The 14,556-nt window shown below is 41.5% G+C and overlaps 1 protein-coding gene across 4 annotated transcripts in view; it reads right to left on the reverse strand.

Moving 5' to 3' along the window:
- Positions 1 to 14,556, reverse strand: part of CEP89 (centrosomal protein 89kDa) — an 83,867-nt gene that overhangs the window by 41,941 nt on the left and 27,370 nt on the right. For 2 of the 4 annotated variants that reach the window (XM_010848932.1, XM_010848933.1), the window contains 4 exons: positions 12,317 to 12,345; positions 10,485 to 10,527; positions 7,796 to 8,014; positions 6,351 to 6,496 (listed from right to left, as the gene is read on the reverse strand). In XM_010848932.1, coding sequence (XP_010847234.1) covers positions 6,351 to 6,496; positions 7,796 to 8,014; positions 10,485 to 10,527; positions 12,317 to 12,345 — 437 coding nt within the window. The remainder of the gene's footprint in view (positions 1 to 6,350; positions 6,497 to 7,795; positions 8,015 to 10,484; positions 10,528 to 12,316; positions 12,346 to 14,556) is intronic. The other 2 variants (XM_010848930.1, XM_010848931.1) reach the window with 2 other exon arrangements.

Genomic DNA, 14,556 nt, shown 5'->3' on the forward strand with positions numbered 1-14,556 from the left:
GAAGTCCTCTAGCCTGCCTGAATAGGTTTTTCCAGCCACATGTGATTGCTCAGAGCCTCCCAACTGTGAAAGGCATGAGATGTTCTCAACTGTCTAAATACAGAGTCCTTTGACCAGTTGAAAGATTGATTAGAAATTGTATTGGTGAAGGGTTTTTCACTTGTTGGGCCAATGTTTGCTGCTAAGTCTCCATATCCCTTACCTGCTATGTCCCTGGCAGTGTACTGATTAATATAATTGGTGTAAGTAGTAGCTTTCATGTTTGTAACCTTGGACCCTTGAGTTAATTCTTTTCTTGATTGAGCCCACCACACCTTTGCCCTATAGGAATGCAACTTTATCTAATGCTTTTGGAGGGTGGCTCCTGACTTTGGAATAATCACCTTTAGAGAAAAATAAGTTTCTTAAAATGTTAACAGGCCTCCTGGCCAGAAGATGATGTAATTCACCTGAACTTTTGCATATGATAAGTTTGAAAGTCTGGCTTCGATTAGGATCAGGAACTGCTGTCCTTGCATGACTCTACCCCTTCCCCCATTATCCTCTATGCACAACTTAAGGTATAAAAACTACTTTGGAGAATAAAGTGCAGGCCTTGTTCACCGAAACTTGGTCTCTCCATGTTGCTCTCTCTCTCACTCTGGCTGAGTCTCCATCTGGAGCGTGGAACCCACCATGCTTACTAATTATGCCTGGGCTTCTAAGATCCGACCGGGGAGGCCTCAGTGTCTCCTCTCCTTCGGGAGAACGGAAGGACGCCTGCAGCCTACGTAAGTGGTGCAAACTTCTTGTCTTGAAGTTTTATTGGTCTCCCGCGTAAACCAAGCTACTCAGCCTCTTTTCTCCACTGAATTTCCTCACTGAGCTGTCCTCATTCTATTACTCTTTATATCTTTGATGAATATTTAAATAAATAGGTCGCCTACGCCATCTCTCCTTCAAATACCCTGGATCAGCCGGGGCTGGACCCCGGCAATACAGTACTGACTTCCTTGCAGATACTGAACTATCCTTGGATCCCAGGAATAAACAGCACTTGATCATGGTATTCCGTCCTTTCAACGTACAGTCATCCCTCAGTATCTGTGAACTGGTTCTAGGGTTGGCTGTGGATACCAAAACCTACTCAAGTCCCACAGTGGGCTCTCCACATCCACCATTCTACATCTGCAGATTCAACCCACCATGGATTCTGTAGTACTGAAGGCATTTATTCAAAAAAAGATTTTATCTTAAGTGGACCCATGCAGTTCAAACCCATGTTGTTCAAAGGTCAACTGTACTGCTGAATTCAGTTTGCTAATATTTTGTTGAGGATTTTTGTATGTCCCTGTTCATCAGGAACATTGGCCTACAACTTTCTTGGAGTGTCCTCGTCTGGCTTTGGCATTATAGAGTAAGGCTGGTCTCATAAAATGAGTTCAGAAGTATCTCTTCCTCTTCAGTTTTTTAGAAGAGTTTGAGAAGGGTTGGTGTTAATTCTTGGTATGATTTTTAAAAATCAGCTGATCTTTCCTATTTTTTATTGAAATTACTTCTCTGGTCTTTGTTATTTCCTTCCATTAACTCTGGGCTTCGTTTGTTCTTTTTCTAATTACTTGAGGTATAAAGTTAGGTTGTTAAGTTGAGATCTTTCTTGTCTCTTAGTGTAGGTGTTTATTACTCTGGGCTTCTCTCTTAAAACTGCTTTTGCTGTAACCCGTAAATTTTGGTATGTTGTATTTCCATTTTCATTCATCTCAAGATATTTTTTGATTTCTTCTTTGGTTCATTGGTTGATCAGAGTAGCATGTTATTTAATGTCCACATATTTGTTACTTTTCCAGTTTCTTTGATTTCCAGTTTTGTACCAATGTGATCAGAAAAGGTGTCTGATATGATTTCCATCCTCTTAAATTTATTAAGACTTGTTTTGTAAGCCTAATATATGATCTATCCTAGAGAATGCTACATGTATGCCTGGAGAAGAATGTGTATTCTACTGCTTTTGGATGCAATATTCTGTATACACATGTTCTGATGGATCATTTCAGGCCAATGTTTCCTTACTGATTATGTGTCTAGATGATCTATCCATTAATAAATGTGGGATATTCAAGTTCCCTACTATTATTATATGACTCTGTCTATTTCTCTCTTTAGGTCTGTTAATATTCACTTTAGGGATTTTCCCAAGTGGCCCAGTGATTAAGAATCTGCCTTTCAATGAAAGAGACATGGATTTGATCTCTGGTTGGGGATCTAAGATCCCTTATGCTACGGAGCAACTCAGCCTGCGCTCTGAAACTGCTGAGCCTGAATGCTCTGGAGCCTGTGAGCCTCGACTAGAGAGCCCACGTGCTGCAGCTGCTGAAGCCCATATGCTCTGGAGCCCACATGCCACAAGAGTGCATGCATCTCAATCAAAGATCCCACGTGACGCAAGGAAGCTCCTGTGGGCTGCAACTAAGGCCCAATGTAGCCAAATAAATAAATATTTAAAAAATATTTGTTTTGTATTTCTAGGCATGCCTATGTTGAGTATGCAAATATTTACAAATGTTATCTCCTCTTCTCAGAGTGACCTCTTTACATCCTAAGATCTTTGCTTCTTATTACAGTCTTTGTCTTAAAGTCTATTTTGTCTGTTATAAGTGAAGCTAACTCAGGTTTCTTTTGGCTTCTATTTCCACAGAGTACCTTTTTTCATCTCTTCACTTTCAGTCTAAGTGTTTATATCGGAAGTGAGTTTCTTGTAAGCAGCACACAGGTGGGTCTTGCTTTTTTATGCATTCAGCCAGTGCCAGTGAAGCTGCTCAGTTGTGTCTGACTCTTTGCGATCCCATGGACTGTAGCCTGCCGGCTCCTCCATCCATGGAATTTTCCAGGCAAGAGTACTGGAGTGGGTCGCCATTTCCTTCTCTAGGGGATCTTCCTGACATGGGGATTGAACCCAGGTCTCCCACATTGTAGGCAGACGCATTACCATCTGAGCTACCAGGTAAGCCCATTCAGCCACTCTGTCTTTTGATTGGAGGATTTTAGCCCATTTATATTTAAAGTAATTATTGTTAGGTATGGACTTGTCATTTTGTTCATTCTTCTCTGCCTTTCTGTTAACTCCTTTGGTTCCTTTCTTCTCTGTCTCTCTTCAGTTGTGATTTGAGTTTCTGTAGCGGTATGCTAAGATTTCTTTGTCTTTATATTCTGTTTATATACTACAGGATTTTACTTTGTGGTACCACGAGGCTTACCTAAAACAAGTTGGGTGGTGGGTGAGTGCTTTAGTTGCTATGTCGTGTCCAACTCATTGTGACCCTATGAACTGTGGCTTGCCAGACTTTTCCATCCACAGGATTTCCCAGGCAAGAATGCTGGAGTGGGTTGCCATTTCTTTCTCCAGGTGACCTTCCTGACCCAGGGATCAAATCTATGCCTCCTACATCTCCTGCTTGGCAGAATTCTTTATAACTGCACAACTTGGGAAGACAACTTACAAGTCTATTTTAAATTGGTAAGTTTGAATGAATTCTAAAACTACATGTTAATTCTCCTCTAATTTTATGTTTGCTGCTGCTGCTGCTAAGTTGCTTCGGTCGTGTCCGACTTTGTGCGACCCCAGAGACGGCAGCCCATCAGGCTCCCCTGTCCCTGGGATTCTCCAGGCAAGAACACTGGAGTGGGTTGCCATTTCCTTCTCCAATGCATGAAACTGAAAAGTGAAAGTGAAGTCGCTCAGTCATGTTCGACTCTTAGCGACCCCATGGACTGCAGCCTATCAGGCTCCTCCATCCATGGGATTTTCCAGACAAGAGTACTGGAGTAGGTTACCACTGCCTTATGATGTTACAATTCATATCTTTTTATCTTATGTATTCATTAACAAATTACTATAGTTATATTTCTACTATTTTTGTCTAACCTTCATATTAAGATTTATAAGTGATTAACCTACCAATTTTACATTAGATTATCTTTAATTTTACCATATATTTACCTTTACCAGTGAAATTTTTAATTTCATATTTTACTTTTACTAATTAGTATCCTTTCATTTCAGCTTAAAGAAGGTCCTTCAACATTTCTTATAACGCTGGTGGTGATTAATTCCTTCTGCCTTTGCATGTGCTAAAAACTCTTTATTTTTACTTCAGTTCTAAAGGACAACTTTGCTGGGTAGTGTACTTGTGGTTGGCAGGTTTTTGTTTTTTTTTTCCTTGTAGTACTCTGAATATATTGTGCCACTCCCTTCTGGTCTGCAAAGTTTCTGATGGAAAATCTGCTAATAAATCTTATGAGGGTTTCCTTGCATATAACAAGTTGTTTTTCTCTTGCTGCTTTTATGAGTCTCTCTTTACCTTCTGACAATTTAGTTATAATATGTTTCAATGTGGGTATCTCTGGATTAATCTTATTTAAAACTCTTTGAGCTTCCTAGATCAAGATATTTGTTTCTTTTCCCCAAGGAAGTCTTTAGAGCTATTTCTTTTAAAAAATATTTTATTTATTTATTCTTGGCTGTGTTGGGGCTTCGATGTTGCATGCAGGCTTTCTCTAGCTGCGGCGAGCGGGGTCTGCTCTTTGTTGCCGTGTTCAGGCTTCTCTTTGAGGTGACTTCTCTTGCTCAGTAGTTGTGGCACACAGGCTTAACTGCTTTGCAGCATGTGGGATCTTCCCGGATCAGGGATCGAATGTGTGTCCACTGGCCTACCAGGGAAGTCCCAGCATTTTTTCCTTTTTAATTATTTATTTGGCCGCACCAGGTTTTAGTTGCGGCATGTGAGATCTAGTTCCCTGACCCGGGATCAAACCCAGGCCCCTCGCTTTGGTAGCTTGGAGTCTTAGCCACTGGACTCCAAGCAAGTCCCAGCATTATTTCTTTAAATGAGCTTTCTGCTCCTTTCTCTCTTTACTCTCTGGAATGCCTGTAACTACTTAATGGTATTTTCACTCTTTTTTAAATTATTTTTATTCTTCTGTTTAGATGAATTTTACTACCTGGTCTTCAAGTTCACTGATCCTTTCTCCCACTTGCTCTAGTCTGGTGCTGAGTCCCTCTATTGAATTTTTCAGTTCAATTATTATACTCCTCTGCTCTATGATATCTCTGGTACTTTTTAACATTTTTCTATCTCTCTGTTGAAATTCACACTTTGTTCATGCTCTCCTGATCTTGCTGAGCATTTTTATGACTGTTACTTAAAATTCTCTATTGAGTATATCACTTATTTACATTTCACTAAGATCAGTTTCCGGAGAAGGCAATGGCACCCTACTCCAGTATTTTTGCCTAGAAAATCCCATGGACAGAGGAACCCGGTGCGCTGCAGTCCACGGGGTCGCTAGAGTCGGACACGACTGAGCGACTTCACTTTCACTTTTCACTTTCACGCATTGGAGAAGGAAAAGGCAACCCACTCCAGTGTTCTTGCCTGGAGAATCCCAAGGACGGGAAGCCTGCTGGGCTGCCGTCTCTGGGGTAGCACAGAGTCGGACGCTACTGAAGTGATGCAGCAACAGCAGCAGCAGCAGCAAGATCAGTTTCTGAAGATTTATCTCGTTCCCTTCTTTAGAACATATTCCCTTTTTTCTTCATTTTCCTTTACTCTATATTGGTTTCTGTGCATTAGAAAAAACAGCCACCTCTCTCATCTTGACAGAGTGGTCTTGTATAGGTATGGAGCCTCATCAATTGGCCTAGCCCATGTTCTTGGTAGCCTCTCAAATCTCTGTGATTGTCCAAGCTGCTGTCTTTATTTTTAAGTGGTTACCAGTAGTTGAGGATGTACCAAATCCATCAGCTTCCCAAAGGGGAGGACTGCAGTCAGTATTTAGATTTAGGCTGATTAGAAGCCAGAAATTCAGGCAGCATCTGGGAAAGCATGCAATTAAACCCATTCCATGGAAAAAGTGGGAGAAGGCTGTTTTTGTCTGCTCTCTCTACACTAAGCCCAAGTATATAGCTACAGGGGATGCTCCTATGCCTATCATGAATGTAAGCTCCATTGACTGTGACAGCTAGATCATTTGGGAGCCTGTAAACACTAGTCTGCTTTCTTTTCAAAGTCTGTGCACTAACAAACAACAGCTATAACCCTGAAGAACAGGCTGAGAATGGAGCAGACAAGGACTTTTACTTCCTTTACTTTATATATGTTTATACTGTCCTAATTTTTTACTAAGAGCTTTTATTGCTTTAGTTTTGAGAAAAGGAGAGATGGACAGAGAAACAGAAAGGTGCCCAGAAAGACTGTACTTCGGATGTATCTTTTTTTATACCAAATTATAATAAATATAAACTCTTTGGAATTGGAAATCAATTCAAGGCTAAAATATCAATAAAACTGATTTTTCTTAATAGGTAACATTACCTCTTTCTTGGATAAATGCCTGAATTTTGTTTGATATCTACTCAGTTCTACATTCAAACGATGAACAGTCATTTTCAATCCATCATTTTCATCTACCAGTTCTTGAGCTTGTTTTCTTAGATAATGTAATTCAGGTCCATCAACTACTGAAAAAAATAAATTTAATATTATACCATAAGAACTTAAATTTATCATGATTTTATATAAATTGTCAATTGTCTGTCCTTCTTTCCCTTTAGGCTCACAAAGGCAGCAAATGACAATTATACAGATATAAATGAATAAAAGTTAGTAAGTTTTTTTAACACTGATTAGTCAACAATGTTTTAGAAGTTTGTGAAAGTTGATATATATATATATATATATATATATGATAAAGGTAAAATAAAAATTTTAGATTGGAAAAAATGTCACTATTTCAGATGGTATACAAATATGTGCTCTGAAAATTATATAGAACAAATGGAGAATTCACTAGAATAGCCTTCCCACACAATAGTAATGTTCTATTGGAAAGCATAATAGAAAATAGATCCCACAAAGTGATAGCACAAATAATATCAAGTATCTAGAAATGTGCCTAAGACAAGAAATATATACGGTTTGTAAAGAGAAAACCACATTATGTTTCTTAAAGCCATAATAATAGACTTAGATAAATATACAGAAAAAACATTAGTGAATACTTATATGACCTTAGCATATTGTTATTAATTTTGGCTATATCACACAGCATGTGGGATCCTAGTTCCTGACCAGGGATCAAACCTGCACTCCTTACAGTGGAATCATGGATTCTTAACCACTGGAAACCAAGGGCATAGATCCTAACAGAAAAATATCCTATACACATAGCTGAATTATTAACAAACTGAGAAACAAACTCAAACATATGTGCCATAGGGCTAAAATTCTTAATACATAAAGAGCTCCTATAAATCAACAGAAAAGATCAAAACATCTCAATCCAAAGTGGGAATATTTATGAAAGAGAAAGAAAATGACCTGCAAAGATAATGAAAAAAATATTCAACTTCATCAATAATAGAACAAACAGAAATTAAATTAAAATGGGATTCTTCTTTTTTAACCACTCAAACTAGCAAGGAAAATATAATCTTCAACATTGGTTAGTATGTGGTGAAAGAGGCATTTTTATATGGTGCTCATGGGGATAAAAACTGATACAAAACATATGTAAAATATTATGCTAAGAACCAAAAGTAGTACTAGAATTTCTTCAGCATAATAAAAATGATACAACAGGTGAAATCAAATTTCAACAAGTATAAGGATATTAATGAAAGACCATAAATAATCAAACCAAAATATTAAGAACATTAATATCAACAAATACTATAATAAAACGTTAACTTCCAAAATAAGTACAAAATTTTGAATTCCTGTTCCTTCCTGTAACAAAAGAACTAGGTAGTTGTCCTCACCTTCCTGAGAGGATGCTTTCTCAACCTCTTTTGGCTTCACGTTTTCTTTTTTCATCCTTTCAAGTTTTAACTGCAGATCTTTCATTGTTTTCTTTATTATGTTAAGCTCATGTGTAAGGGCTTGATTTGCATTGTTTAGGTGCAAATTTTCTTCCTTTAATTCCTCCAACTTTTCTTTGGTTATTTCTATACATCTTTGACGCGTTCTACCAGTTATATCTAAAAAGGGACAGGAAAAAGTTTTAAAATACTAATTGATATTAACAATTTTACATCAGAATTACAGGAGACTATTTCAAAAACCAAAGGAGCAACTTCTTTATGTCAGTGCCTGCAAAGAGAGTGGCCTATACAGCAAAGACTGTGATCTGTTAAGACTATGGTGAGCAGTAAGAAGAAGGGTAATGGAGGGGGAAGGCAGGAGCCAGTGGAGGCCTTTTCTTAACGTAATATGCAGAGTGGAGGTTGTATCCTGCAGGCCACCAGGAGCCAGAAAGCCTTTCAGCAGAAGTATGGAAAGAAGGGGCTATACTCTCAGATGAATCGCTGAGGCCAGCGGCGAAGAAAGTGAACAGGAAGGAGGCCTAGCACAGAGGCAGGCAGATCAGTCTGAAGGCTCCTAGAGTAGGGACGGAGAGGAAAGGACATAAGAGAATTCAGGGGCAAAAACTTGGCAGGGCTCAGCAGCTGACTGGGTGTGGGCAGTGAGGGAGGGGCAAGTCAAGAATGAGCAACAAGATCTGTAGTTTGGAAGATATCTAGCCAGACAAGGAATACAAGCCTGGCAGGGGGAGGGAAGCTCAGGTTAGGACACAGGTCCAAAGCTCTGAAGAGAGCCTCAGCTGGAGAGAGGGAGGAGCCACCAGCATGTAGTTTACTTGCAGGCACCAGGGTGAGAAGAAAACCAGAGGCCACAAAGGAATTTAGGGAGGAGTAGAAAGACTGGAGGAAAGCAGAGAGTGATATTCCATAGGGAGATTGAAGGAAGTGAGGACTACGATGGGCTCCTGGCCTGGGCAGAGCTTCTGTGTGCAGATGGAGGGAGGGATACTGGCAGCTCCAGACAGCCTCCCCTGACCCCTGACACACACATATCCAACCCCTAGAACATGAAAGAAATGAGTAACTTCACAAGTACACGAAAACAAGAGGCAATCTACCAGGAATCCAGGAAAGACATTTGAGATTAGACTGAAGATGGAAGCTGCAGCCTAAAATATGCAAGGAGAGGTCACCTACGAGAGGGGGTGGGGGTGCTTCCAGGGATGTGCCTTGCCCTGGCAGGTGGTGGGGACACAAAATGGCCTAGAAAGGACTGACGAGGTATCTGTCTAGGGTGCCAGACAGAAGCAGCAGGGCTCAAGTCCCCCTGGGCCAAGCAGTACATATAGCCCTGAGGACAGAAAGGCAGGCAGACCCCAAGGCTGGAGAAACCTAGGAGGAAGAGGAGCCTCCAAACCCCCTGGCTGACAAAATGCCCTGTCTATGGCCGACAGTCACTGGAGACAGACTGTACATCTGACAGCCCACTGGCTTCCCCTTCTGAGCAGCCTACAGTAATCAGATATGGCATCCCCAGACAGACGAACTGGGACTCCCAAGGACCAAACGAGCACATCACCAAGAGCCACAGGAACTGAGAGAGGCACCAAAACCAGATAACAGAGGACGAAGTTGGCTGCAGCACAGGCTACAAGATTTGAGAATGAGTGCGGTTAAGATTTCAGAGAGATGCTTGTCAATACTTAATAGAAATCATGAAAATAAAGGGCTTGATTAATAACAGAGATTCAAAGGATGGGCTGAGCAGCAGAAGACATACAGTGAAGAAAACCTGTGGGCCAGATGTCAGAGCCCCAGCAACATCCCAGAACACAGCACCAAAAACACCGAGGCAGAAATGGTGAAAACAGAGCCAATCCGACACGGAGGGCAGACAAAAGTCTTGGTTACTTGACAGGGTTTTCAGACTACTGACGTGAGGCACACAGTGAAAAATTACAGTATCCACTCTGGAAGCTAATGAGGCTCCCCAGGCTGCAGAGGGGAGAGGATGCCACCAAGTACCTCTGGACCTCTCAACTCTGCCTCGAGCCCCTGAGCAGAGCCCCGTTTTCATACGCCCCCTCTCCCAGGGCACGTGTTGCCTGAGCGCCGAGTTACTTCAGCTGCGTCCGATCTTTGTGACCCTATGGACTGTAGCCCACCAGGTTCCTCTGTGCATGGGATTCTCAAGGCTTACCACTGGCACCACTTGGGAAGCCTCCCCCTTCCAGGGCCTGTCCATAATCCCATAGGTCCATGAATCCCCCCTCCATCAACCCCAGGCTTGAGCACATCCCATACGGACATACAGCCACCATCCAATGTTTGAATGTCTGGACTCTCTCTTTTTTTTTGCGGGGGGTGGGATCACACCTCTTGGCATGTGGAAGCTTAGTTCCTTGACCAGAGATCGAATCCGTGTCCCCTGCATTGGAAGGACACCAGGGAAGTCCCATAAACTCTCTATTTTAAAGCAAACTTAAAGGAAGTTCAACGAACTGCTATCTCTTTCCAATTTCAAAAATGGGACAGAAGCAACAACCTTCACAGGAAAAAAAAGTGATCTTTATTTTATGTGAGACTGTACTGGGTGTTCTCTGAAATATAAGTTTTTCAATCACAATGAAATTCAAAAGGCAAATACCTGGACAGAGTGGAGGTTTTTCACATAATGGTGGTTTTTCGTCCTACGGAAGGAAAAAACAGGACAGTAACGAATTGACCTTAGCATCTTCTAAGAGTGGCCTGGCACAAGTCATGTATCAAACATGTAAGCGCTTCCCCCGTCTTCATTTCAGCTCTCGTAGTTGCTCGTTTCTTTTAGCTTTAGAAACTTTAATATTCCCTGTTTCTTTTAAATGAACCTAACCCTTAACAGTCCTCCCCTCTTGGCAAGCTCTCTGAGCAGCAGGGGAAGGCCTGCTTTCTTTCTGCCCTTCTGTCCATGAGTTTGGCATCTTTTGACTGAAATATAGGTGACTTATACTAATGTATTAGCTTCATTGTATAGTAAAGTGATTCAGTTACACATCTATATTTTTCTAATTCTCTTCCATTATAGGTTATTACAAGATACTGAATATAACTCCCCATGCTACAGAGACCATCCATGTTGCTGACCCATTTTATATATAGTAGTGTGTGTTAATTTCATACTCCTAATTTGTCCCTCCTGCCTTCCCCTTTGGCAACTGTAGGTTTGTTTTCTGTATCTGTGAGTATACTTCTGTTTTGTAAATAAGATCACTTGTATTGTACTTTTATTTATTAATTTATTTTTTAGATTCCACATATAAATGATATATAATATTCATCTTTCTCTGTCTGGCTGACTTCACTCAGTATGACCATCTCTAGGTCCATCCATGATGCTGCAAATGGCATTTTATTCTTTTTATGGCTGAGTAATACTCCACTGTGTGTGTATATATGTGTGTGTGTGTGTGAGAGAGAGAGAGAATATACACTGTATCTTCTTCATGCATTGATCTGTTGATGGACACTTCCATGTCTTGGCTGTTATGAAGAGTGCTGCTATGAACACTGGGATATATGGATCTTTTTGAATTAGAGTTTTCTCCTCTTCTGAATATATGCCCAGTAGTGGGATTGCTGGACGACATAATAACTAGCTTTTAGTTTTTTTAAGGACCCTCCACACCATTTTCCACAGTGGCTACACCGATTTACACTTCCACCAGCAGGGTTCCCTTTCCTCCACACCCTCTCCAGGGTTTATTTGTGATCAGTCACTGTGGTCACGTGCAGGTCCTACGAGTGACAGGCCACCAGTTCACATTCTAAAACACGTGATGTGACTGTAGGGGCTGAGCAGAGGTGGACAAAGCAAATTCTAACTGGCCCTCTCTCCTTGGGATATGCAAAAAGACCCCATAAGCTGCACAGAACCACGTTTTTAAAGCACTGAGAAAAGAATACAAGACCCTCCTTTTCAACTCAAAACTTAGAGGAAAGGGAAGTCTTTGAATTTTTGTTCATTTTTCTACTACACATCAGCCTGATATTAAGTTTCTAATTTCTGCTGAAAAGTAGATAAGGTTATAAATTAACTCTACCGAGAAGTTTTTAATTTTTAAACTCCCTTGACATCACAGAATTAAAAAGTTAAGTAGAACTATTTCCATGTCTGCAAACTGGTTACTGTCTATTCATTTTACAAAGTAGAAAGCAAATATAAGTGTTTTCTAACCCCTCAATATATTACATTCATTTTAAACTATGCAAAACATGAGTTTCTTCATGTTTTAAAACTATTTTTTAAAAAAACATTCAATAGTAAAGTGTACAATGACAGAAAAAACAAAAACCAAGAAAAGAAAGAAAAAAAAAAAACTAGACCATGGAAAAGAACACTTAACAGAAGCTTTTTCCCCCACAAATCACAAAAGTTGTTTTGAAATTATGGTAGAAATTCTATTTAAAAAGAAAATCCATTTTTAAAAAAACAATTCTTACCTTTAATTTCAGAACAGAATGTTTTCCATCTGATGAAAACAGAGAGAGAAAACTTTGTAAAGCGGAGAAAGACATCTGACAGCTCTGAAGAGTACAATCTTAGGCACTCACCTTCTGCACACGAGCTGAACCAGCCCACGAACCGGCCCAGCTCTGAACTGCGCTCTCCCCCTGCTCGTTCCTGACCGCCTTCAGTGGCTCACACGACTGCAGAGCTCAGGCCGAGCTCCTCCGTGTGCCTGTGAGCCTCCCTGCCTTCCCAGCACCCTTGCCTGTGCCCTCCACCATTCCACCTGCCATTCCCCACGGGGGCGAAGGTGCCACTCTCCCTGCCTCCTCTGCCTCCAGCAGCAGTCCACTTGCTCAGATGCTGGTACCTCGACCAAAGGATGGCAGTGTCCAAGCTTCTTGGCTGGGTACTGCTAGGGTACAGGGTGGCTGGCACCTCAGGCTGGTAGCCTTGAGACAATAACCATCAGCTGGCATTTATGGAGAATGTTTTGCTTCGTGTGCCTGCGTGCATGCTTAACTGTTCAGTTAGGTCTGACTCTTTGTGATGCTGTACACTGTAGTCTGTTATGCTCCTCTAGGCAAGAATACTGGAGTGGGTTGCCATGCCCTTGTCCAGGGGATTTTCCCAACCCAGGGACTGAACCTGGGTTTCCTGCATTGGCAGGCGGATTCTTTACTGGCTGAGCCACCAGGGAAGCCCTGCTGTGCTTCACTCACATGACTGAATTTAATCCTTCTAAGACTCTTAGGAGAGGTGCACTCAAACTTAGGAGAAGTGGGGTTAAGGAACTGGCCAAGTCTCACGCCACCTGAAAGTGACAATGTCCAGGAGCTTTTAATGCCCACCACAAGCCAAAAACCACTCTAGGAACTTCACTCTCTCCTAACCACCACCTGTGCTCCAAGTTCATGTTACCAAGTGTGCCAGTTAACACCGCCTTTAACTTCCAACCCCACCTTTACTGCCTGCTCCTGTTACTGCAGCAGCTCTCCTTTGTCTGGTGGTGCAATAATAAACCTCACCAGTAGAGGGTGCAAAAGAGACACTGGAGGAGGAAAGGGCTTGGGTTCCTCATTCCACTGGTGATGTCTCCACCCCCATCTATTGTCCTGGGTCCCTCTTTCTCCCTCCTCTCCTCCCCTCTTTCTAGATGGCCAGCAGCACTTCCCCACAGGCGGCTCCTCCTGGAACTCCCCTACAGACAGCAGCTTTCCAGTGAATTCTGTTAGCACCACACCTCAGCTAACTTCTCCACCTGCCAGCGGGCCAGAGCTGCACCCTTTGGGGCCCCATGTTAACTACATAGGAAGCAGCTGTTCCCTCTGTCATTCCCATATTCTTTAGATTTATTTCTACCCCTTAATAGGCAATCCCATTACAGTTAGTAATTCTTGACATTAAACTTTCCCGGTTCAAATCATCATGGACTTTCTTTCCTTTTTTTATTTGGCCACTCAGTTCCCCAATCAGGTATCGAACCTGGGAAGTTCACCAGGGAATTCCCTCACCATGTATAGATACTTTCTGTCTCTTGATTAGTTCTGACTGATAGTATGATGCATCAGGCTTTAGAAAAATAATGCAGACATTGGAAAGTGGATGGCTATGTATGAACATAAGGAGATATTCAGGACGTGTTATAAGATTTTTTTTTAAGGTAATTAAATATCATGTATGTACATACACATTCTAAGCTGTTAAAATTATACTTGATGGAAGTACAATTATGTATGTTTAACTTCATGTATTTCTGCATTTTTTACAGTGAGAAAGTATTAATTCTAAAAGAAACATACTTTCTACTTGAACTTAACACACACATGGATTTTCCCACAAGGATAGAATATGCTGTCTAACCAAGTGGCATTTTCTGGTACAGGTATTAGAAGGCTGGCATTCTGTCTTCCAATCAGTCCCCTTTATATGAGAGTCTCCTTGGGCCCTGGGCTTCCATAGTGGCTCAGATTGTGAAGAATCTGCCTGCAATGCAGGAGACCCAGGTTAAATCCCTGGGTCAGGAAGATCCCCTGGAGAAGAGAATGGCTACCCACTCCAGTATTCTTGCCTGGAGAATCCCATCGACAGAGGAGCCTGGCGGGCTATAGTCCTATGGGGTCGCAGAGCTGGACACGACAGAGTGACTAACACGTATCTTACTTATCTCCTTGAGCCCAAGCAATTCCCTGAGGGTCCTGATAAAGTAGTTATCGGTGCCCACTGCATGCCA

Source organism: Bison bison, unplaced genomic scaffold (genome assembly GCF_000754665.1).
Source record: "Bison bison bison isolate TAMUID 2011002044 unplaced genomic scaffold, Bison_UMD1.0 scf7180017864280, whole genome shotgun sequence".
Classification (NCBI taxonomy): Eukaryota; Metazoa; Chordata; class Mammalia; order Artiodactyla; family Bovidae; genus Bison; species Bison bison.